The sequence below is a fragment of the Colius striatus genome, chromosome 4, assembly GCF_028858725.1.
Source record: "Colius striatus isolate bColStr4 chromosome 4, bColStr4.1.hap1, whole genome shotgun sequence".
In the NCBI taxonomy this organism is placed as follows: domain Eukaryota; kingdom Metazoa; phylum Chordata; class Aves; order Coliiformes; family Coliidae; genus Colius; species Colius striatus.
The window spans coordinates 23,894,970-23,921,256 of NC_084762.1; the positions used below are offsets into that span (position 1 = coordinate 23,894,970).

General features: G+C 41.1%; 1 protein-coding gene across 1 annotated transcript in view; it reads left to right on the top strand.

Annotated features, from left to right (window-relative positions):
- Positions 1-17,892: 17,892 nt before the first annotated feature.
- Positions 17,893-26,287, top strand: part of SPMIP7 (sperm microtubule inner protein 7) — a 30,471-nt gene continuing 22,076 nt past the window's right edge. The window contains 3 exon segments of the mRNA XM_061994956.1: positions 17,893-18,074; positions 18,076-18,149; positions 18,152-18,438. Of these exon segments, the coding sequence (XP_061850940.1) occupies positions 17,893-18,074; positions 18,076-18,149; positions 18,152-18,438 (543 nt within the window).

Sequence of the window (26,287 nt, forward strand, 5' to 3'; positions counted from 1 at the left end):
ATAACCAAAATGAAACAACACAGAGTAATACATCAATGAAGAGTCCAACCAGCCTTTTTAAGAACACCTTCTTGCCACACCTCCCCTCTTCCCGGGCTCAGAGCCCTGATCCCGGTGTTTTTACCCTGTCCCCCCCGAACGGTTCGGGGGGACAGGCAGTGGAGGTTTCAGTTAGTCTGTTCCCGATAGCTTCTGCCGTTTGTCCCTCCTCAGGACGGGCCATCTCCACACCAGTCCTCCCTGCAAGTCCGTGGGGTAACTCACACGCATGACAGACCTGCACAGCCTGCTCTGATGCGCACTTATTCCAAAGGCTGCAGCTCCTCTCTGCCTACCGTGTGGGGCTGCTCTGCGGCGTGCAGGCTCTCCAACACGGCCTGGGCCATGGCCGTCTCCCCACACAGTCCCTCGCCCGTCCGGGCTCACTCACATGGAGCTGCTGGTAACCCTCGGTCCTGCCATGGATCTCCATAGGTTGCAGGGGCACACCTTGCATTCTCGCCATGGCTTGCAGAGGAGTCTCTGGTCTATTGCTTCTCCTTCCTTCCTTCCTCCTCTGGCTGAAGGGTCCGCGTAGTCGCCGCCATCTTTTATCCCTCTTACACCTCCTGCCTTGCATTTCAAATTCCCGTCCCCTAAATAGTGATCGCAGAGGCGCCACATTGGCCCAGCCCGGCCGGAGGTGGGTGTGAACCCAGGAGCCGGGGAGGAGAGTCCGCAAACTCTTTACCGGGTCTTCACTGCAACCAGCTCCCCCTGTTACTAAGCCAAAAGCTACTCCTTGCTAAACCAGAACACAAAATGCATTATGGAACTGCAAAGATTACAAGAAGTTTGCAAAAGACAAAGCTTGGAAGTCCTGTGAAGAGATTTGGTCACAAATGTTTTTTGAAAGTGCATTAAGAGAAACGGAAAAGTGTTCTTCTGATGTACCAAATTACTGATTATTATTCACATACCAGAAAAGATCAGAAATTTTACTTGGCAACCATTAATTATTTTAATGGTATGTCTGTTACGTTTTTGTTGGGGGAGGATCACTGCTGTCATAAAAGAAATCACATCTAAAATGCCTTGTTCCTTGGGATTATCTGGATGAATGCTGTCTGCTCAGGTGAGTTTGGGTTCACAGACTGTTCACTTTAAAACAAAATTTTACAAGTGATTAAGCTATCCACCTTTTTATGAAATCTAATATTATTTCCATATTATTGCTTTGCAGCAGGTTCAGTAAGACAGGTGAGCAGGACTTCTCATGACATTTTGTGATATGAATTACAGTATTTGATGTAATATGCCTCTATTACACAGGAGGCATTTCACATGCATGATGGACCAAAAGAAATGTGATCAAGTTCAGAGGTTCTCTGGAGTCAGTGCAAAATGTCATGATTTAAAACACAACAGAATTCTTTTTTAATTCATGTTAAGGGAGGAAGCTAGTCCATTTTCCAGGATCCTCAGGAATTAGAAGGATGCAAAACAGCTGTTTCTGTGAGAATTATATTATGGAGACTAAATCCCTTAACTTTTCATACCCTTGTATAACTATATTTAAAGCTAAGTGTTCCTGTATTTTAGTTTCTCTGTTTATTAAACTTAAAACTGATTGAATCTCCTTCCAGTTCTTTCAATGTAAAAAATAAATGTTACTCCCCATCTTTCTATGCTATCTCTTATTCAAACCAGACCAGCTTCTATATTTTGAATTTATATACTAAAAACAAAAGTAAGTGATGGTAGAATCAGGCCAATGGAATTTTCAGAAAGAGATCTTTCAGACTTTTAGAACCAGCTATCAATCCAGATGATACAGGTTCAACTACTGAGAATCTTGATCAAATTTAAATAGAGGCAATATCTAAAGATGTCTTAACAGGTAAATTCAGTGATCATGTACAGAAACAAACACAGTATATAATAAACCTGAGTTCACCTGAAAATCCTTTTGGAATGAAACACACAGTTTTGTTGCCTAAATAAGACTTGACAGTCTCTTGGGAAACATATATATAAGTAATGCATCAGTTATAAGGATAGCATGAGTATAGAGATAAATGCATCTCCTTAAAGCAGCTTCATATTTCTTCTGATTCTCTTTGTCTCCCTCTCCACAGAATAATTGTTTGATAAACCAATACAAGATTTTAAAATATCTGGAGTTTAGCTTGTAGTTGAGAGGTTGAGTGCAGGTATTTGATTTGTCAGTTGCTTTGTTTTACAAAACTACATGTCGTGATTTTGCCCAGCCGGGAACAAAGAGCCACGAGGGTGCTCGCTCACTCCTCCCCTCCCGGTGGAGCGGGAAGGGGAACCAGAGAAAAAGGGGAAAAACCCGCGTAGGTTGAAATAAGAGCGGTTTAATAGAACAACAATAAGAAGAAACAGGTTCAGGGGGAAAAAGGAACAGTTTTAACAGTACACGAGGGGAATATACAAAAGGAATGGCGCGTGCCGCGGCTGCTCACCACCCGGGACCCGACGCGACTCCCCCTCCGACCGGCAGCCCCGCCTGTGCTCCCCAAGCCCCGCCCCCGACTGGCTCCCTGCTTCTAGGTACTGGGCATGATGTCAGTATGGTATCGAATACCTGTTGGCCAGCCCAGGTCAGCTGCCCATGCTGTGCCCCTTCCTACTTCCTCATCAAGGTTAACTCTATCCTAGCCCAAACCAGGACACTACAGTACACACTTTTTTCAGTCCTATGGAAGGATAGTCATGAACTTCCAACATAAGTATTCCTGTGTGTATATACTATGTGTCAGTGTTTATGAAAAGCAGTAATTTCCTTGTAAATCCAAATTACTAGATTCATGTTCGCCAAACTACAACAGACCTATTCTAATGTTTGCACTTGGAAATACAGATACTTTCTGTTCTATGTAGCCATTCAGAACACCATCAAAAATGCTGGTTTACGCAATAAGACTTTAAGATCCAGATAAGAAGCAATTATTTTGAAGGGGTTTTTTTTCCTCCACTTAAAGCGTATTTTGCAAAACTCTTCTTCTCAACCAGCTCAACATCTTTTTAAAAACTTCCAAATGCGATTTCCAGATCTTTGTACAAAAGAGTCACTATGCCAAATGAAGATAAATGATGTGCTAATTTTAAAGTTTTGATGGTTTTAAATTACATTTTCTGCAGTATTTTTCATTACTCTTTCAATTGCACATAAGTGGACTGAAACTATCTGTGAACAAAGCTGCTTGTTCTAAAAACATAACTGTTTTCCAATGGCTACAGAAAGAAAAGTCTTTATTACTCTCTTTGTGAGCTTTTACTGTATTCATGGTTTGATGTATATAACTAGACAGACTTTTGTGGTATGAAACCATCTTAGGGTGTGTTTCAAAGGCTGGTGTGCCTGAAAGTGAATCTGATTTTTCTAACTACAACAGACAGTACAATGAAAGATAGGCTCTCTTCCTAGAGATTTTATGCACAAATAATTGCATTAATTTTGTTAGTCCATAATAAAACTTGATTCACCATTCTACATTTCCAATGAAAATATTTTTTCTTTCCTAGAACCACACTGAAAAAGTATGAAATAATGTATCAAACAAGGTTTATGAATCCTAATTTCCCACTGTTACAGGGATTTTCTATGATAAGTATTAGAAGACAAGCCAGTCACATCAAAACACATAATTTTTACCACTTCAGGTGGATTACACACATTCTAAATGGAGACATAGTGATCAAATTATTTTACACAGCTTGTAGTGGTTTTGCCCGGGCCAGGTTTTTTGGTAGCAGGGGGGCTACAGGGGTGGCTTCTTTAAACAAAGAGTTGCCAGATGCTTCCCCTGTAGCTCACAGGGTTAGGGACAATCAATTCTACGCAGGATCCTGCACCTGACTCAGGCCTGGCCAATTAGTGATGGAGGTAACGCCTGAGAAGGATTAGAGTTGTGCAGTTGCAAGGTCGGTGGAGAAGCGGGAGGAGGCTGCTTAGGCACTGAAAGAAAAGGCTCCCCTGTGATATGTGGTGATGAACATGGTGAAGCAGGTTGTCCCTGTAGGAGTTCATGGAGGAGGTGCCCATGCTGGAGCAGGTTTGCTGTCAGGACTTGTGATCCTGTGAGGGACCCAGGCTGGAGCAGTCTGTTCCTGAAGGACTGTTCTCCTGGTGGATGACCCATGTTGGGGCAGGGTATGAGGAGCTGCCCCCGTGGGAGGTCCCACGCCAGAGCAGTTTGTGAGGAGCTGCAGCCCATGGGAAGAACCCACACTGGAGAAGTTTGTGAGGGACTGTCTACCGTGGGAGGGACCCCACACTGTAGCAGTGGGAAGTGTGAAGAGGCCTCCCCCTGAGAAGAAGCAGCAGCAAAGTCCATCTGTAATGAACTGACCGCAACCCCCATCCCCCCTCCCCTGTGCCACTGGCGGAAGGAAAGGTAGTCCCTGGAAGAGGAGAGGTTTTTTCCCCCAAGTCTGTTTTGCCCCATTGCCAGTGATTTCTCCGTCCTTATCTCTCTCCTGTCCAGTTTGGGAGGGGGAGTGACTTTATGACTTGGTGGACTAAACCAACTAAATTTGGTGTGGCTAAACCACCACAACCATTTAATAAGCTAGAAACTTTAAATAGCCTTTAGTCTTTTTTTTTTTTTTTAATTAAAAAAAAAAAAAAGAGTTTCAACAGTCCCTAGGATACTAAAAAGTACCTCTGTGGTATTTACCCAAAACTGTGGTGGCTGAAGCTGAAGTCCTCTCATTACTGCTCTTTCTAGAAAGTTTTTCTAAAACTTATCTCATCCCTATAGAATTATTGAAATATTATTTGCCCACCTGCTGATTCTAGTACACCTGAAGTCACCACAGAGCCATTCCACCATAGCTTTTTTCTAATGAACCAAGGTCGGCACAGCAACTTGGGATATTACTGAAGCAATCTGCCCAACGAGATTTAAATCTGTCATCTGGGAGAAGTTCAATGTTTCCATGGCTTTCTGTTCTACACTATCGAAATTGCTATTTGAGTAAACAGAAGTCAGAGGAGTGAAATTTTTATTAAATGTGAATCAGGAGGTTATCTTCCAATTAGATTCAGTTCAGTACTTAAGCACATGACAATATACCTGATACTTTGTCTATCATGATACAGATTGGGTATCAAAATACATCAGTTACAATGCATGACACTCAGACAACCAGAATATATCCATTCCAAGGGAGATGAGCAGTTTCATGTAAAACAACAGAGCCCACAGGCTTAAGTACAAAAAAAAACACCTATACTTCTTTGCAGTAAAGAATGCTAAAAATCTGTTATCAGATGCAGAGCAAAAACACAGATTAAATATCATATAAATGTGAAGGGCTTTACTCTGAAGGTTGGTAGGTAGAAAATGATAATAAAGTATACCTATGGCGTAAATGGTATTTGAGAGTGTGTAACAGGAAAATACAAGACCAAGAGTTCTGATAGACACTAGTATGGACTAAGAGAAAGAAAATGGGATTTTGAAACACTGTCACTGTAAAAGGATAAATGGTTCATAACCTAAATTGTAAACTAAAATGAGAGATTAAACAGGTTTATAAATTCATCACAATGGTTATTGTTCTTTTTAAAAATGAAACTACTAAAGAGTAAATGAGAGACATACAGAAGGAAACCAAGTAACAGAACTCAAGTTCTCTTCAGAACTATGGGATGGTATATATATATGTGCTCTCATGAGGTCTAAAACTGAGTATACCATGCTTTGTATCAGTCCACTCTAATACCACTGAAAAGCTACAACTAGTATAAAACATTTGAACTACTACATTTGTGATTTGGAGAAGCTGAGTAATAATTAAAACTGAATCAAACAAGCAAATTATCACAATGTAATCTTACCATCAACTATTTCAGACTCTCTTCAAGTGGAAAATAATTTAAGTATTTGTTGCAGGAAAGGATTAATGCTCAGAAAAGAATTTTCCTTTTCCATTATGGCAACTGGCAGTAATGCCACCATAGTTTTCTCTCCTCTCCAACTATGACTGTTTGCTTTTAATAAAAAATGTAAAGCCACTGAAATTCACATTACAGTATTAAGTTGTTCAAACAATAAAAACTTAGGTATAACCTTTAACAAATAAGATTAACTTTAGAATTTTCATCAGTAGGTATGTCCATCCCAGCTGATAATTTTTTTTACTGTAGCTTATACTGCAGAAAACAATAAAGGATATTTTTTCAATTGTTAAAATAATATATCATGGAAATAAATGTCATTTACAGATGGTGTTTCAGTTTTTAACCCTAAAGCGTGAAATATGTTTAAGACTTTTTCCACTGCAAATCCATGATACTTTTTCTCAAAATTTACTATCTATTGGCTTTAGTAGTAGTCTATTGAGGTAAAATAGTACACATTACATACCTCTCCCACTTCACGTTTTAGGTTTTATTTTCTCAAGGTCACTTTGTTCTGTCTTACAGCAATATGGAAAAAAACTAAATGTTACCTATTCATAATAAAAAGTAATAAAATTATGGTGTCACTATTATAATAACCTGCCAAGATGGTAAATTCTCTGCCACCACTGTAAATTTCCATGACACTTTTGTAAGCAAGTATCATAGAATACGGAAAGGCCTCTGCTAGAAAATAATGGCTGAAAAAGTATCTACCAAGTCTACCCTTATTTTTCTTGCTTTCAAAATGAAGTCTTACTCTTTTAATTAAAGTTGTTATTTTTCTTCTTTGTTCATATTCTCTTCATTGTAAAAATATTTACCTTAGTGATCAAAAAATGAACATTTATGTCACGGATTTTAAAAGTGTAGGATTGTATTTAACCAAACTTTGCTAGAAAAAAAACCCCACAAAATAGAGATGTTGTCCAGCATCTCAAAAAAACACTGGAGCCAAATATAGTATATTAATAACAGTCTATCTCAGAGAAGGTGGAAACATTATTAATACTAAATTGTTTAGAAACAGAATTGAGATGAAATATTTTAATCTTGCCTTCTAACTTTCAAGCTGCTCCCTGACACTCAAGTAGTATCCATGTTTACAGACACGAGTCAGAATCAGAAGAGTGAAAACTGACACTAATAGGATGAACCTTTAGACAATTCAGTGCCCTTATTTAACGTTAAATAGTATAATAAGATAAGCCACTGTGAGAAACCTTTAAAAATAGATACTTTCCAAGCATTGTTTCACCTTTGGACAAAAAAAAAAAGAAATTAAGAATTTGTATCAAAAAAGGTAAAAAAAAATGTTGTCTTTTAGCTTTACCCTAAACAACAGAAGTATCACTTCTAGGTATGTAACTAGTAAAACTGTTGGTGGAAAACACACACGGAGAAAACTGTGGGGAAGAGTATTAGAAAAAACCAAGCTAGCGATGTGTACTTAGAGAAAAAGCAACGTAAGTAAACATATGACAATAGGGAACAGACTGGTCTTTAATTTTCAATGCTTTCATTAATTGTTTTGTGTAATGAGAAGAAAAAGTGACAATATTATATTCTGGACCTTGAAAGATTTAACTTAGAAATTAATTCTTAGGTCTTTTAAATTTTTGTTGTGGAATATAAATTTCAAACTTCAAGTTTCGTGTACATCACAAGTGAGATGAAGTAAAAAATCCTACAGTGGAATAAAGCAGTATTTTGGAGCAAGAATCCCACAGTCATGTAGCAGAGTAAATAGAACTTTGTTATTAACAATTACAGAAAATAATTATCTTGATTTTTCATAAAAATTATGAGTAATAATGAAAAAAAAACCTACAAGAAATAAATTCCAAAGACAGAAATATGTTCTTTGGGATAGTCTTATAAGTATACTTAAGTCAGTATAGAGTTATAATTAATTAGACCACTTAAAACTATTTAATACAATTCAACAACAAGGGATATGATGAAATAAAGGTCCTTTCTTGGTAAAAACAATATTTTCACTAAAATTTGTTACATTATATTTAAAGAAGAACACCTGGAAATACGTCAGATCCCACTATTTTCAAGCTATCATGTGTTGGCCCTGCAAATTTTAAAAATCTTTTTGAGGATTGACTTTTAAAAAACAAGCAGTGACATTAATACAACCATTTACATACAACAGGAAAGGCTGTGGGAACTGGGGCTGTTTAGTCTGGAGGAGACTGAGGGGAGATCTTATTAACATTTACAAATACCTAAATGGTGGGTGTCAGGAGGTTGGGGCATCCCTTTTTTCTATGGTATCTAGCAACAGGACAAGGGGTAATGGGATGAAGCTGGAACAAAAAAAGGTTTCATTTAAACATAAGAAAAATCTATTTCACTGTGAGGGTGATGGAGCAGTGGAACAGGCTACCCAGAGGGGTTGTGGAGTCTCCTTCCTTGGAGGTCTTCGAGACCCGCCTGGACATGTTCCTATGCGACCTGATTAAGGTGACCCTGCTTCTGCAGGGGGGTTGGACTAGATGATCTCTAAAGGTCCCTTCCAACTCTACCATTCTATGATTTATCTGGAAAAGCAAGCAGTATATGTTAGGTTAATCTACACCCTTTAACAGACTTGTTCTTCAATGGATATTAATGTCTGCCTAATGTCTTTATACATAACTCTCATTAAGGGAATAAAAAACAATGGCAAAGGCCTAATACGAGGAAAAACATCTTTATTCTGAACAGCATCTAACTTTAGGTTTAGTTTGAAGTATAGTCATGTTTTACAAAAGAACTGTCACATTTTAAATTAAGATGGTCCACAGTGGGGGAAATGGGGACAGGCACAGTCCAAAACAATGAAAATATTTATCTCCATTGTTATGATACCCTCAGCTGGGATGTCAATCAATGTATTCACTGACCAGTAATGAAGCAACCAACTTGGTTTCTGTCATAATTGTAATTTTCATAATTTCCCCAAGAAATTAAATAGAAGGTATTTTATGGTTATTTTAATTTGCATTTCTTCTGTTTTACACAGAAATTAAAACATGTTCATAAAGACTGTGAAGCAGTGCAAGACCTACAAGGCGTCTGAAAGAATACTGACATATCTTTCAGGTAGGCATTCTAGTATAAGTCAGATCTGAGTTTCTTTCACAGAGTTTCCAGAGATACAGAACTGTGTCCAGCAGAAAGGTAACAATGGCTATTAGACTTCTCTGCATTTTGTGTTCTTTGTCTCCACCTCCTGCTTGGAAAGAATGTAAGTTACTGGAAGGTAAGGTATGCTTGTCATTTTTAATTCTCTTGGGCAATCTGGGAAAAAGTAACTGGAACAGAAAGTCTTGAATACAAAAGACAGTATTAAAAAAACAAATATGTCATCAGTGTAATTTTTTTATGAAGATGGGCTACATAATTATGTGGCACTAGATCCGTGTTTGTTGCTAACTTAGGTTAAATATTTGAAAATATTGATGGGAAATCATCAATTCACCCTATCTATTATACAAATGGTACTTGTACTTCTCTACAATGTTGTTATGGAAAACAGACGCCAGGCAGATTCTCCAGCTATCAGGACAAGATAATCAAAGTATGTTAAAGGAACTGCCTGTACTCATCATTTTAGAATGTAGGCACAGTATGCAACTGAAAATGCTTAGGAAAGTAGGAAGAAATAAAACCTTGCTTGAGAGAAAAAAAAAAAACAACACAGAGGTAAGACAATAATAAAAGTGGTCTCATACATGATGGTTTTCTATAATTAATAGTTTCATTTACTTCTGTTTTGAGAAGCAGAACTTTTAAAATTACTTCATTTTCCCCAAAGACGTCCTTGAAGGATTGGAGGAGTTTTACTGAAAACCATATTAGATTAAATTTTTCTCACTGGAATATTTATGTTAAGGCTTCTTCTAGAATTCTGCTGCACTAGCAGAAACAAAACTAGTATTTCACTAAAATCCAGCTCCCAAAAGAATATGATCAGATTCTCCATTGACAAAAATCTATATATGCTTTGATTTTAATAAAAACATATTTATTTATAGCAAATTATAAATCATACTGAAAATCAATCTGTTTAAATTTCCTTCTGTCACTACTAGCTGTCCATATGGTCCATAAATATTTTATGAACTGTCAAGTTTATTTGTGTATCACAATTCAAAAAATATAACCCACCAAAAACAAATAATGAGAAAAAAACCCTGAAAACAACAATAATAGAATCATGGAACTATTTCAGTTGGAAAAGACCTTTCATATCATCAAGTCCAACCACTCACCTCACACTGCCAGGCCCATCACTAAACCATGTCCCTCAGCATCTCATACACATATTTTGTATATCTCTAGGGATGGTGACTCCACCGCTTCCCTGGGCAGCCCATTCCAGTACTTAATAACTCTTTCAGTGAAAAAGTTCTTCCTAATGTCCAATCTAAACCTCTTCTGGCACAACTTGAACCCATTTCTTCATTCATTACTGGAGACCCTCACCTCACTACAGCTCCCTTTCAGGAAGTCGTAGAAGGTGATTATGTGGCCCCTCAGCCTCCTCCTCTCCCAGCTAAACATCCCCATTTCTCTAAGCCACTCCTCAGAAATTTGTTTTCTAGACCCTACACCAGAAATCTTTACACAAGAAAGTGTGTAAAAGTTTATCAAAAGGTAACTGAACAAATGCATCTAGAAAAGTTAAGCACTGCAAACTGACAAGGTATGAACAGACTTACTGAACTACATGGGATGTCTAGGCACTACGCAGTCAGTGCAAAAGGAAAGTAGTATTTTTTTTTACAATAATAATTTAAACCCAAAGATGGAGCTCTTGAACTGTTTCATTTTAAAAGAACTAGAAGGAGTGGAAGCAATATAGTTACTGAAAGCTGATAATGTAAAACTGGAATTACTTGCTTGGTATCTTCAAGGACATTGCATGCTAGGTTTTGAGAAAGTCAGATTAAATGCTCTTTCAGATGTACTTTCTTGAGTACACATTTCACTTGCATAGCAGCCATTTCAGTGAGTAAATGCTTCTGTCCACATATGAATCCCCACTCTCATACTCCCTCTCAGTTTCTACACTGCTTTTTAATTTTTTTCCAAGCCTTTTTTCAGGCTCTAATATCTTTGCTCTCCTCCTGGAGCTGGAGGCACTTCCAGAATGGCACTTCCTGCAGCAGTCTCTAGCATAAGTGATCTTCCCATTCTCACTCTCTATTTTAAGACTGCATGTGATCAGGATTAAAGAGCACTTTTCATAAGAAAAAAAGTATCAAGAAGTCATTAAGTCATACAGAAAGAGCAACAAGAAGAAATAAAGGACAAAGGAACTGCTTAAACTGCATTTCAAAGCCAGTAAATTATTTGAGCAGTTATTTCATCAGTCAGTATATTATTTCATCCCTTCAATCTGAATCTGCATTGGGAAAAGCCATTGTACTAATTAAAAAAAAAATTACATTTCTGAATTAATTTAAAGCAACCTAAAGCACTAGAAATGTATATGCTCTGATTCTTCATTGTCTTGTACTAATACAGAGTATGTGTCTTGGCACAATACAAGGTGTAAGCAATAGCTCCTTTTGCAGAGATGAACACAGATGAAGAAAAATTCACATATTCAACACATGCAAATTTTAGGTAATTTGCCCCCAAGTCCAGGGTGATTCAAGCTTCACAGCTTCCTGAAAAGCCACTTCCAAAGGCTGGAATCCAAGGGTGCCATATAAAGTTGCTAAAGTAACATAAGATTCATTGGGCAACTTGAAAATCTAATGGAGTTAAATTCAACAGCCTTGCTACTAATTTATGCTACCGAAACAGACTAAAGATCCTACAGTGAGTTAAATTTAAGTGTAAAATACACTCTACTGGATGCATTTTAAATCTATTTGGCAGACATAGAAATTATATGCAAACACTGAGAAACTGAGCTCATTTATTTCTCAGGGGTTCTGCGTATAGGGGGAAAGAGTCTCACTGTGAGTGCAGGAAAGAGTTGGGTTGAACCTCCGCAGACAAACAACCTCCTCCCTGGTCAGAGGGAGTTACAGCAGTGCCAGGTAAAGAGAGGGTCCTTCCCAGTTTCTGCTCAAGGAAGGCACCCAGGTAAATTCCTATGCCCACTGAGCTGAAAGGGAATGCCACACATTCACTTAAAGTTTCACATAAAATATAATCTGTTTCATAAAATACTCTCTTCTGAATCTTTTAGTCTTAAACTGAGCATTACAGTTGCAAAATTAATCATCTTCATAATAATTCATCAGAAAATTACATTTGGTCTGAAAATCACAGTGGCAGGAAACTGAATTTAAAATGAGCTTTAAATAATTTTAAAAATCTATTTATTAATAAAATACAGGTACTACTGGAATGATCAATTGGCATAGTTTCAATTCATTTACTTAGATATGAAAATTCTGTGAAGCGATAGGAAATGATTTATTTAAGTTATGGTAATTGCTAAAAGTTTTTTTCAAAGTAATTACATTTTGAGATAATTTTTGAAAAGAGATTTCTCCACCAAAAGAGTATATAAATAGCGATGCTACTTGCTTAAGTTATTTTTGCTCAATCATGATAATAGTCAACTGTTTTTCTGTATCTAAGTATTTTAATTACAGCTGGCATTTCTAAGATGCCTATTGATGGTAAGTGCTTTGCAGAAATATTACCATTTCTGTTACTAGTCATATCAAAGTCACATAGAAGAAACCAAACTTCAGTTTCTAATCTGTCTCAGTTGTTTAACCCTTTTAGCAAAAAGACTGCAAGATATCAACTACATTATGTTTTCTAGTAAGCCTTTGTATTTCCCTTCTGACAACTACACCACTAACACATTTCATAAGTTAAAAAGACTTATTTTCCTTTCCATAAAGCAAGCTAAAGTTTAAAATGTGTCTTTTCAATATGATGGAAACTTCCTGCATATGGCTCAGAAAACTCAAATACAAATAAGACATTTTAAGAAACATGCTCCACATTGTCCTCAAAAAGTTTAATTACTTAAGGAAAAACACATAAGCTAAAACAGTCACATTAGTAAAAAAAAACAAACAAAAACAAAACCCAAAACAAACTTCCCAAAACAAATTATCTTAATAACACCTCAGTGCAGTAAAATCCAAATAAGTGGGTTTTTTTAAGTTGACAATGTCTATTATGCCCATTAAAACCAAAGACAGAATAAATACTATTGATATTTCAGTGAATCTATACTGAAATCCTGCACATGGGTTTCCCTTTTTTTGTCAGATTGCAGAACTTTATCTCTGATCTTTCTCCTGCAAAACACTGTGACATATTAAAGGAATCTGGGAAACTGGATCATATCCAGATCACAGATAATCAGATAATAAGATCTGGCACCTATGCACACTGGTAATCTAATTTCATAGTATCAGAAAGCCTAAGTGATTTGCTACATTCAAATTTCAAAACCTCACTAAGGTTTTGAAGGGAAGCAACAGCTGTCATTTCAGGCCATTCCCAGTCTTAAGAGGCCATACAACTGAATTTCCCTATCAGCTGCAGTTATTGCACACAGTGGATATAGGATCAGCACTAGCACACCAGAAATGTGGAGTCTGGTATTCTACCACATAAGTATTTTTGTACCTCAGAGCTCTAAACAGAGTGACTGCAGCTCTTTCAGTGGAGTACCAATATTACCAGTTACTCACTGCCTATGTAACTCACCTGGTATGTTACAGGCAGGTAGCTTTCTTGGTAGACAGGAAGGAGAAACACCCCTCTCCCCAGCACTCACCTGAGGAAAAGAAAAAAGATTACATAATCCTTTAGCTTTCCTGCATCCATCACCATCTCCATATATGAAGGAAAGAAACTTTCCTTCCCATCTCACTTTCCTATCCCACTGTTGGATATGGTGGATGTAGATAGGAAAAACACTGGCAAGTCTAGAACAAAACCCACCAGTGAAAGCTGGATGTTGAAGGACACAGCTCCTCTATTATTGAACAGTACACCTGCGATGGCTCCGAAGAGGATCACATATGTAATGACAGGTGCACCTGCTTTTGTAGAACAATGTACATAAACACATAAGGGCAAGGACAATGGCGTTGCAGGGGCTGAGCTCACAGAAACCTCCCGATGCTACAGGCAGGGCAGGGACGGGAAGCTGCGGGCTTTCAAAACTGCCGCCACCGCCTTCCCCGAGCTGCACGTCTAGGCCCAGCAAGAAGGAGCTGCCAGTGGCTCGATCCTGCCGCCCCGACACCGCGGCGAGAGGTACCGCGGCGACTGCCGCCCGGGACCATGCGTGCGGAGGGGCGCCTGCAGCAGGATCATCAGGAAGAGGAGACAGCCGGCCAGGTGACGGCTGCGGGCTGCCATGACCCGCTGGCAGCTCCGCGCACAGGTTTCCACCATACGCCACATCGCCTCTGCCCCTAGCGCCCGCCGGCCGAGGCGCGAGGAGCAGGCGCTGTGAGGCCAGTTCCGGGGCTGGGGGCGGACGTGCCTTCACTGCCTTCGCCTTTCCTTGCCGTGGGGAAGTGAGCGGCGGGGCTTTCCCAGCCGCAGGGCCAAGCTCAGCGCTAGCATCTCTGGTGAAAGAGGGGAGAGGATGAGGTTTTCGCATCCTCAAACCTCAGGGGAACGTATGCCGTTGCCGTAGCTCCATCCGTCATCGTCCAGCCGCTGGTAACGAATCCCAGTCCATTAGGGCTCCGGTGTGGCAGCCCCAGGGGCAACTCCTTTGAAACAGCGAGGCCTGTGGAGGTGTGGGCTGTAACTGGGGGCGGGCAGAGGTACAGAGCTCTGGCTTCTTGTTCAGTGCAGTTCTCTGTAAAAGAGAAAAAAAACCACCAACCAACCAAAAACAATACAAAAAAACCTCCACCAAAAAAAACTCACAACCTCAACAACAAAAAAAGAAGACATTTCCATTGAAAAAGCAAAGAATTGTGATGATCTAGTCACTGTTATGAGCGTTTACAGTGGTGCTGCTTAGTCTTTATTGTGCTGCTACAAAAAGGCAATTAAGAAAGTGTCTATAATACCAGGACTATTGCATATTCCTGTAGCATAAGAGTAATTTGTAGTAGGGTAAAAAAAAAGAATTTTTGAGAGAATTTTTTGGGGGGATAGGAGTAGGGAGTTAAGCTATGAAATAAATAAAGCCTGTCAGGAAAATTTCACTTCATTGGAAGATTTGATGTGCTGTTACTGTTCCAGAGAATAAAACCAGCTATATACATTTAAAAACCAAACACAAACACCCAAAGCAAGACAAGCAAACAAACTAACAAAATCGCCCCAAAAACTCACCAAAACAAAAAAGACTGCTCCACCAGAGTCCTGAATTAAAGTAAATGGCAGACATCTAATAAAGAGGACTAGCCTAGACATATGACCAGCTCATCCATGTGCTGCTTCAAAATACAGGTCACTAGAAGAAATAATTCAGCCTTACTTGGCAAATGGGTTTCCCAGGATAACCTGGACAGAATCCACGTCAGCAAAATCCAAGACTGAATGCAACAAAACATGAGTAAACCTGTCAGTGTCTTCCATCTTGTCCCTTAGCTGGGTCCCATGTCTTCGCCTCTCCTGCCATCTCTTTCTGAAGTTTTACTGGCACAGGTAAAGCAATAGGGAAAAAGGTCAGTCTGCAGCAGTGGCTGTTATTTCTAGTCTAAAACTGATTATGTTGGTATGAAGATTACCATCAGCAAATATAGACACCACTATGGCATTTAAAGGCTTGATACTGGCAGAAGTCAAGTTTTGGAAGTATCTTTTCACTAACTTGAACTTACAAGTGATAGAAAGTGGGCACAAGATGTTTCCAAGAGTTCTGTGTTTTGGTAGTGTTCACTTAGCCTTACAATTCTAGTGCTGCGTTTACAGTTGTTCTGGTTTAGCAAGGAGCAGCTTTTGGCTTAGTAACAGGGGGAGCGGGTTGCAGTGAAGACCCGGTAAAGAGTTTGCGGACCCTCCCCCGGCTCCTGGGTTCACACCCACCTCCGGCCCGCCTGGGCCAATCTGGCGCCTCTGCGATCACTATTTAGGGGACGGGAATTTGGAATGCGAGGCAGGAGGTGTAAGAGTGATACAAGATGGAGGCGACCACGTGGGCCCTTCAGCCAGAGAAGGAGGAAGGAAGGAAAAGCAGTAGACTGGAGACCCTTCTGCAAGCCGTGGCGAGAATGCAAGCTGTGCCCCTGAAACCTATGGAGATCCGTGGCAGGACTGAGAGCCACCAGCAGCTCCATGTGAGTGAGCCCGGACGGGCGAGGGACTGTGTGGGGAGACGGCCATGGCCCAGGCCGTACTGGAGAGCCTGCACGCCGCAGAGCAGCCCCACACGAGAGGCAGAGAGGAGCTGCAGCCTTTGGAATGGGTGCACGTCGGAGCAGCCCGTGCAGGTCTGCCATGCGTGTGAGTTACCCCACGGACTTGCAGGGAGGACTGGTGTGGAGTTGGCCCGTCCTGAGGAGGGATGAACGGCAGAAGCTCTCAGAAACCGACTAACTGAAACCCCACTGCCTGCCCCCCCGAACCGTTCAGGGGGGGGCAAGGTAAAAACACCGGGATCAGGGCTCTGAGTCCGGGAAGAGGGGAGGTGTGGCAAGAAGGTGTTCTTAAAAAGGCTGGTTGGGCTCTTCAGTGACATATTCCTCTGTGTTGTTTCGTTTTGGTTATGTTGTGGGTTTTTGTGGGTATGTTTTAGTTGATGTTGCGTTAAATTTTTTTCTGTTTTCTTCCCCAAACCGAGTAGCCTGGTCTGTTTTGTCCTGAACCTTAAGCGGCAATTAAGCCCTCCCTGCCCTTGAGCAGTTCTCAGCCTCTTCGTTACTCGAGGCTAATCGTGGTCTTTGTTCCCTGATGAGCCTAAACCATGACAACAATGTTCTCAGCTGTTGCTTTTTCCTATTCTATTTAATGTGACATATATGAAAGCTGTCTTAATAAAGAAGGAAGTATTATTTTTTTCTTCTTCATCAGCAAACTACTCAAAACCCCACCATGATTCTTCATTATGGAACACATTTTTTATTACTGTAAATCTGTACTGTAGTGAATGTTAGGCCTGTTTCTGATTTCATGTTGATCAAAAGTGAGTTAGGAATTCAGGAGAGTTAGATCTCTGTGAGACTAACATAAATAAGAGAATAAGCAGATTTCATGTCCCATTTTTTTTCCTGAGAAGGCTCCCATAGTGTAAATTGAGCTTTCAGATAAACATAGCTGTATTTTTCTGAAGTGCCAGACCTTTTCAGATGGAATTGAATTCATGCAGAGAGGATCCCTTTTGTTTAGCTTGCTAAATGAACACTGTTGAGCTTGGGATTAGGAAATCAGTGCTGCATGTTCTGAGCTTAGATGTTAATGGCTTTGCCAACCTGAAACTCTGGAGGTAATTAAGCTGCATGGAAAACTGATGTCAATGTCATTTACTTATTCCAAGTAATAATTTTAAGTTTTCTGGATTCGCATTTATCTGTGGGTGTGTTTGATAAATGCTGTTTATGTTAAGTCTGTGTATCAATTCAATTAATATTTTTTTATCTAGATACCAACAGAACAGCTTATTTTAAAACAGTTCTAGGAAAATGCCATATATTAAAGCTTCTTAGTTTTGTCGCCACTAGGTGAATAAATAATTTGTAGTGCCATTTAATGTGTGCCTTCTTGAAGGACTAGCTTACTGTGGTACATATGGACCATGTTTCACAGTAGAAGACATTTCAATGTGAGGTGGTTTCCATTGTTACCAAGCAACAAAAAACTCTCTGTCAATGTCTTTGTTCTTTTTGTACCAGACTTCATAAATCTTTTCAGGAAAGAATTCAGTACTTAAACCACTGCCTTGCTCTTCACGGTTTCTGTGCACTGATCTTCTGTAGGATGACCTCTAGTTTTACTGTGGTTTATTGGCTAGGACTTTAGAAACTTGGAGAAACAGGAACAAGTGGAGTCTTAAGTTCACTGCCACATAAGGATGACAGAAGAGAATGATCGTGGTTTCCCATGGACCTGAATGGCAGGCAAGTGCTTTTAAAAAGTCCACCTTAGAAAGTCCAGCTCAGAAGATGGATCATCAACACTACTGAAGTCTGTTAAAGATTTGCATGCCTGTTGTGTGAGGTCCTAAGAACAGACATGACTTTCCCAGCTTTGAAGAGAAAAACAGTAATTCTTAAACTCAATCCATTCACCTTTCCAATAAGGAGAAATTACCTTTTATTCCCACACTGGGATGATGGGCCTTCAGAGATCACTGCTCAGGGTTTGTGGGTCCTGGAGCAGATGCTGACTTGCAGCCCAGTGTTGGAAGAGCTGTTGTGTCTTTGGTAGACTACTGTGATGTGAAACCTCACCACTAGGTCTGCATCACAGGAAACAGAAATCAGCCAGTCCACAAGAGACAGATGATCCTCCTGGAGGAAACTAGACAGGAGAGAAGGTGGAACTCCAGGACTGCATCAGCTCCATTTAGTTATGAAATGAGACATCAATCAGAACTGATCGACTGGTTTGGGTTGGTTGGGTTTTTTTTGGTAAGCCTCTGGAAAAGTGAATGCAAAAGAAGATTTGAGATATACAGTTCTATCTGACGGTTAATTTTTCCAACACAGAGAAAAGCAACACAGAGAAAAGCAAACAGATATAGAGACAGAGATACTCTAGCAGATAGAGACACACCTGAAATGAAGACAGGCAAAATCTGAATCTGAATGTCATCAAGGCAATAGCCCAGGTTACAGTCAAGAAAGTGGTCTGAAATGGAGAGTAGTTCCTGAAAGCAGATAGAAACTGTCTGATGGCTATCTCTTTTTTCTTTGGGTAAAGTTCACTATTAGAATGAAATACTGACTCCACTGAATGTGCTGGAAAAAATTCAAACATAGGACAATCCTTGAATCAGATATAGTCCAACATAAATTTCTTAAGGAAAACTGTGTAAATCTTCTTTCAAACCTAGTATTCAGTTTTCCTGTGATGCCGAGGTATTAACTACAAATGTGTAAATATGGACATAAAAATAATTTAATTTTTTAGCTACTCTTTTTAATGAGATTGCATAAACAAATTCCAGATTTCAGCTGTGTGATTTAGAAACCAACTGTCAACCCCGAAGCACCTGACATGAGGAAAATTGCTAATCCTCTAGATATCAGTCCCAAGATATCTAGAACACAGTTAAGTTGTTTGGGGAAGTAGTGCTGAAAGAGAAATCAATCAGGCATGTCGCAAGCAAATTGTACAGTCACTTTCTCCACTGTGTTGGGGAGAAATGGAAAAAAAACCAAACCAGAGACAGAAGCAGCCTTTGAGAAGGATGAGCTGAGGTATATAAAACATCTGCGCTAGACAGGAGGTTCTCTGTTGTGAGAAGATGTAGTGCTGTGGCTTTGACAGTAGCAGTGTTACTTTGAACTTCCCCAGCAGCCTTTTGCATCTGCTGAGCAAAGCAAGTTTATTGAGCAGTGAGGCTCTGTGTTAGGAAAGCATAGGTGATAAGCTGATGAAGAAGGTTGTTCTAAGACTAGAATGTGAGAGCCTACCAGAGGAGGGAGACAGATGAAGAACTATTCTTCATATATTATCACTTGGTAGAGGGAAGGTGTTCAGAGCTAGAAGACAAAGATGTGTTACTCTGGAGAAGTACCCATCCAGGGCAAATTCAGCATTAAGCAGCACACTGAGTGTGAGACATATTAAAGTAGGATTCCAGCCTCTCCTACCTTTCAAGTCATGGTAGAAAATTACTCTAGGCAATGCTGGTTCAGCCCCAATTTGAGAAATAGGTATTTAGGGAGATAAAATTGTTTGCCTGCTGTCATGGTTTTATGAGGAGCTACTTTTGATTGGTAACAGGGGGAGGGGGCTGCAGTTCAAGCCCCATAAAGAGTTCTCAGACTTTCCCCTGGCTCTGAGGTTCAGATGCACTTCCAGCCCAACTGGGCCAATCTGGCACCTCTGTCATCACTATTTAAGGACAGGAATTTGAAGTGTGTGGAGGAGATGGAAGGGAAGGGCAAGGTGGGGGAAAGATAGAGGTGACCACGTGGACGCTGCAGCCAGGAAAATACAGAAGGAGTGATGCTGGACCACAGACATCCTTGCAGGATAGAGGTGACCACGTGGACGCTGCAGCCAGGAAAATACAGAAGGAGTGATGCTGGACCACAGACATCCTTGCAGCCCACAATAGGAAGTAGAGACACTGTGACAGAGGGGGTGAGAGTTGAGACTCCAGGTCAGAGGGAGCAAGCAGTTTCAACTCCAACCTGTTGGAGCTGCCCGTGAAGGGCTGTCTGGTTGTGTGGGAGACCCCAAGCTGGAGCAAGGGAGGACTGGCAAGGAGCACTTCTCAGGAGTGTGATAAGTGGCAAGAGATATCAGGAAATGACAGACTGCAACCCCCATTCCCTGTCCCCCAGCACTGCTTGTAGGGGGAGGAGGTAATGATATCAGGCTCTGGGCTCTGAGCCTGGGGACAGAGAAGGTGTGGGGGAAAGATTATCTTAAAGAGCTGGTTACACCCAATTCTACTCTGTTATGTTTTAGTTCGAGGTGGATTAAATTAGGTTTTGTTTTCTTCCCCAAGCTGAGTAGCCTCCTCTGTTTTGTCCAGGACCATAAGCAGCAATGAAGCCCTCGCTGTTCTTCCAGAGTTCTGAAGTCTGTGGTACTTAAGTCTAATCATGATCTTTTGTTCCTGGATGAGCCTAAACCATGACACCTGCCTGCAGAAAGTGAAAGAGGAAAGGTTAGTCTAAGGCAATACCATGTAAAGCAAAGAGCAAAAAATATGTGCAACTTGGGAAAGATCAAATTAAAAATTCAAAGACACAAATAACATCCATAGCTCATAACTGCTGTAACATATAAAAAAGTCAACTATGAATGAAAAATGGCCTACAGTAGGCTCAAGAATATCTGTGCTATTAAATAATTACCCATAATACAATGAATTCTGTAATAGCATACTGCCTAATAAAGCTAGTAGGTCATCTGGAAATGATGCATAAAAACTCAGAATAATCTGAGGGCTGAGTGCCATTGAATAAAAAAATGTGGTTTCACTAAGGATTTGATTATCCTTATAGTTATATATTTCACCGTACTTTGTTTTTCACTTGCCCAATATCAGAGTGGTGCTTTATTCAACAATTTTGTTCTTTCTCTACTTTCTCTGTTTTGTCATGCATTTCTTTCCAATATAAATAAAAGGTTTTAATGCTTATTGTCATGGTTTGACATGACAGCTGTTTCTGGTAAAGGGGAAGGGGCTGTAAAGATGGCTCCTCTAAATAGTTGCTTGAAACTCTCCCCAGCTCTGAGCTAGACCCACTTCTGGGGCTGAGGCAATTAGATGCCTCCACTATCACTTTTTAAGAAGGAGCTGGAAGAGGAGGCTTCTTCCTCCTTCTACTTCTTTTTTCTTCCTTCGTCTGCCCTTTTCTTCTTCTTCAGCTGATGGTGGTGCAGGGACTAGGAAGAGTGAGAGAAACAACCATGCTGACTCTAAGATCAGTGAGGCAAGAGAGGAGGAGCTGTGCTGGAGCAGAGACTCCCCTGCATTCTACGGAGAGAACTGGTGAAGCTGAGATTTGTTTGCATTTTGCTGAAGACCCCGCATTAGTGGCAGAGACTTATCTTGATAATGATCCCGTATCAGGGGCAGAGATTCATTTTGCTAGAAACCCCAGATCAGGGGCAGAGACTCATTTTGCTAAGAACCCCGAGCCAGGGGCAGTGATTTTCTTCATTAAAACTGTGGTCGGAAGAGGCCTTGTCCCGAGGGAGGGACCCAATATTTACAGAAGCTGTAACTGTGGGGAGTTACCCACGATGAAACAGCTTATTAAACTTATGCCCAGAAGAGGCCTTGTCCCAAAGGAGGGACCTTGTATCTGCAGAACCCATGCCAGAGATATTCACTAAGGATTGCATCCTGTGTGAGGGTTCCTATATCGGCAGAAGCCACAGCTGCTGGGAACAACCCACACCAGAGAAGTATATTAAGGACTGTGTCCCGAGGGAGGGACCCCGTATCAGAGCAGGGGAAGAATGCCAGGAGTCATCCTCATCTGAGAAGAGAGAAGCGGCAGAGCCCATCTGTGAGAGACTGACCACATTCCCCACTCCCTACCTCCCTGAGCTGTTTAGTGGGGAGGAGGTAGAGATATCCGGAGCAGTGAGCTGGGCCCAGGAAGAAAAGAGGGATGGGGGAGGGAGATCTTAAAGTGCTGGTTGTAATTTTCTCACCATCCTACTCCCTTTTTGCTTTTATTTAATTCTGTTTCTTGTAGAGTAAACTTTCCTGCTTTCCTCTCTGAGTACTACAGTCTGTTTTGCCCGAAACCGTAATTGGCAGCGAGCCCTCCCTGCCCTTGTCTCAATCCTCAACAACCTTGCTTATCTTTTTTACTTCCATTTTGCTAGGCCCTCTGCTATCCTAATGAGGGTGGGGGTGAATGGGAGGCACCAAGTGAGAGACTGTCATGGTGCTTCTTTGCTAGCAGGGCTAAACCACAACATTATTTATATAAGTTTTCAGGGTGTGACTTCTAGCCTTTTATCTCAAAGGATTAAAAAAGAAGTAGTAATGTTAATGGGTTATGTGAATTTTCCATATATAAGAGAAGTAAAATAATTAAACAAAAAACTAAGCAAAAGAATCTGGAAGAGTTATTTGTAAACCCTTCATTTGGTACTATTATCGCTTTCTGAGGCCACTAAAGTTGATATTTCTACTAATTTTAAAATATAAAAAGTCAAAAACTGCAGTTTTTTAATGACAGTGAGGTGCAATGAAGCTTTGGAGACTGCTGGACCTGTGAAATCTCTCTGCCTATTTCTTTATGTGGTGACATCAGAATCTCACTTTCAACCAAGTTCTGACTTTCATGGTTTCTGGGAAACAGCTTATAAATATGAATGAGTATATCTTCAGTTTCTGACTCCAAACCAGAAATTCCCCAAATTCATTATCTTTCACTGAATCCTTCTTTGTCAGATTAGGTGACTAGTTTAGGTAATAAACTGAAACTGAAAGTATCATTAAGCTTGTTATTAGTTAAAAGTGACAAAGCCAAGACACTGAGTTCTGAGCTTGGACAAGAAAAGATCATGCCATTTCCAGTCCTGTGGACTGAGCAAATCATTAAGAGCGTTGAAATCTCCAGAAAGTTGGCTTAAATAAATAAATGGACCCTGCGGTTTTTATGCTAGCTCTTTCCATGGAAAGGAAAAGTAAATGTTAGATCGATCATCCCAGCGGTAGGACAATAGAGTCAAAATGGCAAATTACGATATACAGTGCAAGTGTAGAGGTCTCTAGAAATTCATATGTACAATTATCAAACCAGATGCAAAATTGTACACATGTCCTCCTAAGCATATTGTAGATGACATTAGTGCTTTAAACATACAAGAAATAACAGTTGCAACCTTTAACTCTTTAATCAGTGAAGTAAAGGAAGACTACTTTTATGGAATTACTAGGAATTATGGGTAGATATATTTGAGTTATCTACCTCTTTATTGTAGAGAGCACTAGTACATGCATACCTATAAAGTAATTACAACATTTCAGACATAAAACTTAATGGAAACGTTTCCATATGTGAGTACAAGTCATATATTTGCAGATAGCATTTAAAATTTACACAAAGCTGAGGCAATGACGATGCAGCCACCATCTTTACTGAAAGCACATTATCTGTTTAAGAGACACTTTCTGAAATAATTGTCTTAGTTGAAGAATTATTCCATTTGAAAGCTCTTCCAGTGCAAAGGTCCACAAAAATATGGGCCCAAGATCAGGGATGTGGCCGAGAGAGTGCCACGGTTTGTCAGGGATGCAGGCTACTACCCCTTACTTGTGTTCCATGTAGGTATGAATGATGTCATGAGGCATGACATCTCCAGGATCCAGATGGATTTTAAATCCTTGGGGGAACAGGTAAAAGGTAGAGGGACTCAGGTTATTTTCTCCTCTATTCTGTTCACTAGAGATAAAGGAGGAGTTTGTAATGGAAAAATCAGCCAAGTGAACTCCTGGCTGAGAGGCTGGTGCCGGTGGGAAGGCTTTGGGTACTTTGACAATGGATCCTTCCTTGGGGACTACAGCTTGATGGGACAGGATGGGATCCATCTCTCCCGTAAAGGCACTGGATTATTTGGGAGTAGACTAGCAAATTTAATAAGTCTTTAAACTAAGGGACTTGGGGGGTGGGGGAAGAAGCAAAACAGGACAAGCTGTTCCCTCTAGCTGGGAAACAAGGCAGGACAGGAAATGCAATGATAAGTGCCCCTCATCTGCACACTGGGCTGAGATGCGGAAGACTGACCACCTTGAGAAAGAGCCAAACCGGGGAGAAACCTCCTACACCCATCCAGGGAAACCTGTGTGTTTGAGTAAGCCCTTGCACTGCCTCTACACCAATGCACGCAGCCTGGGGAATAAGCAGGAGGAACTCGAGATGTGAGTGCAATGCGGGGCTACGACCTCATTGCAGTCACAGAGACATGGTGGGACAGCTGCCACGACTGGAGCACAGACATGGAGGGTTATGTATTGTTCAGGAAGGACAGACTGACAAGGCGTAGAGGTGGAGTTGCTCTCTATGTAAGAGAGTAATTAATGTGTACTGAACTGTGCCTGAGTGGGGATGAGGAGCGGGTAGAGTGCTTATGGGTAAAAATTAATGGGCAGGGCAAGGCAGGTGATATTCTTGTAGGAGTCTGCTATCGGCCACCTGATCAGGAGGAGGATGTGGACGAGGCCTTCTACGAACAGCTGAGAGCTGCCTCACGATCACAGTCCCTGGTCCTCATGGGGGACTTCAACTACCCTGATATTTGCTGGGATAGCCACACAGCCAAGCACACAGTCCAGGAGGTTCCTACAGATTGTTGCCGACAACTTCCTGTCACAGATGATCAAGGAACCAACAAGGAGGGGTGTGCTGCTGCACCTGATACTGACAAATAGAGAGGGCCTGGTTGGGAATGTGAAGGTTGGAGGCAACCTCAGCTTCAGTGACCATGAGATGGTAGAATACAAGATCCTGTGTGGAAGAGGCAGAACACATAGCAGGACCGTGACCCTGGATTTCAGGTGAGCCGACTTTGGCCTCTTCAAAGAGCTACTTGTACGGATCTCATGGGATATGATTCTTGAAGACATAAGTACCAATGAGAGCTGGTCAGTCTTCAAGCACCACTTCCTCCAAGCCCAGGATCAGTGTGTCCCAGTGCGCAAGAAGGAAAAGGAGGTAGGAGGCCTCCATGGATGAGCAAGGATCTGCTGGGACAACTCAGGCAGAAAGCAGCCATCTATGAGAGGTGGAAACAGAGGCTGGCTTCTTGGGAAGACTATAGGAACGTTGCCAGGGCATGCAGGGGTGCAACTAGGAAGGCTAGAGCCCTTCTAGAATTAAATTTAACCGGGGAAGTTAAGGACAGTAATAAGGCATTTTTCAAGTACATCAGCAGCAGAAGGATGGTGAGGGGTAATGTGGGCCCGCTGCTAAAAGCAGAGGTTGCCCTGGTGTCTGAGGATGCAGAGAAGTCTGAAGTACTGAATGCCTTCTTTGCTTCAGTCTTTACAGTCAAGGCCGATGCTTGGGAAGCCCAGTCCGGCAAGGATAACAGGATGTCCAGGACAGCAGAGGATTTGCCCTGGTGGAAGAGGAAGAGGTTAAAGACTTGTTTGGCCAAGATAAAGGCTCATAAATTAATAGGTCCTGATGGGATACATCCTAGAGTGCTGAGAGAGCTGGCTGATGAGATTGCTAAGCCTCTCTCCATCATTTTTGAACAATGATGGAGGACAGGCGAAGTGCCTGAGGACTGGAGAAAGGCCAACGTCACACCAGTCTTCAAAAAGGGCAAGAAGAATGACCCAGGAAACTACATGCCGGTCAGCCTCACCTCCATCCCTGGAAAAGTGATGGAACAACTCATCCTGAATGTTATCAGTGAACATATGAAGGATAAGATGGTCATCGGGGAGTCCACATGCCTTCACCAAGGGGAAATTGAGTTTGACTGACCTGATATCCTTCCATGAGTGCATAACCGGCTGGCTAGATGAGGGGAGAGCAGCAGATCTCATCTACCTTGACTTCAGCAAGGCTTTTGGCAGTGTCTCCCATAACATCCTCATCAGAAAGCTCAAGCAGTGTGGCTTGGATGAGTGGACAGTGAGGTGGATCGAGAGCTGGCTGAGTGACAGAGCCCAGAGGGTGGTGATCAATGGCACAGAATCGAGTTGGAGGCCTGTGGCCAGTGAAGTTCCACAGGGATCAGTTCTGGGGCCAGTCGTGTTCAGTATTCATCAACCACCTGGATGAGGGGACAGAGTTTACCCTCAGCAAGTTGGCTGATTCC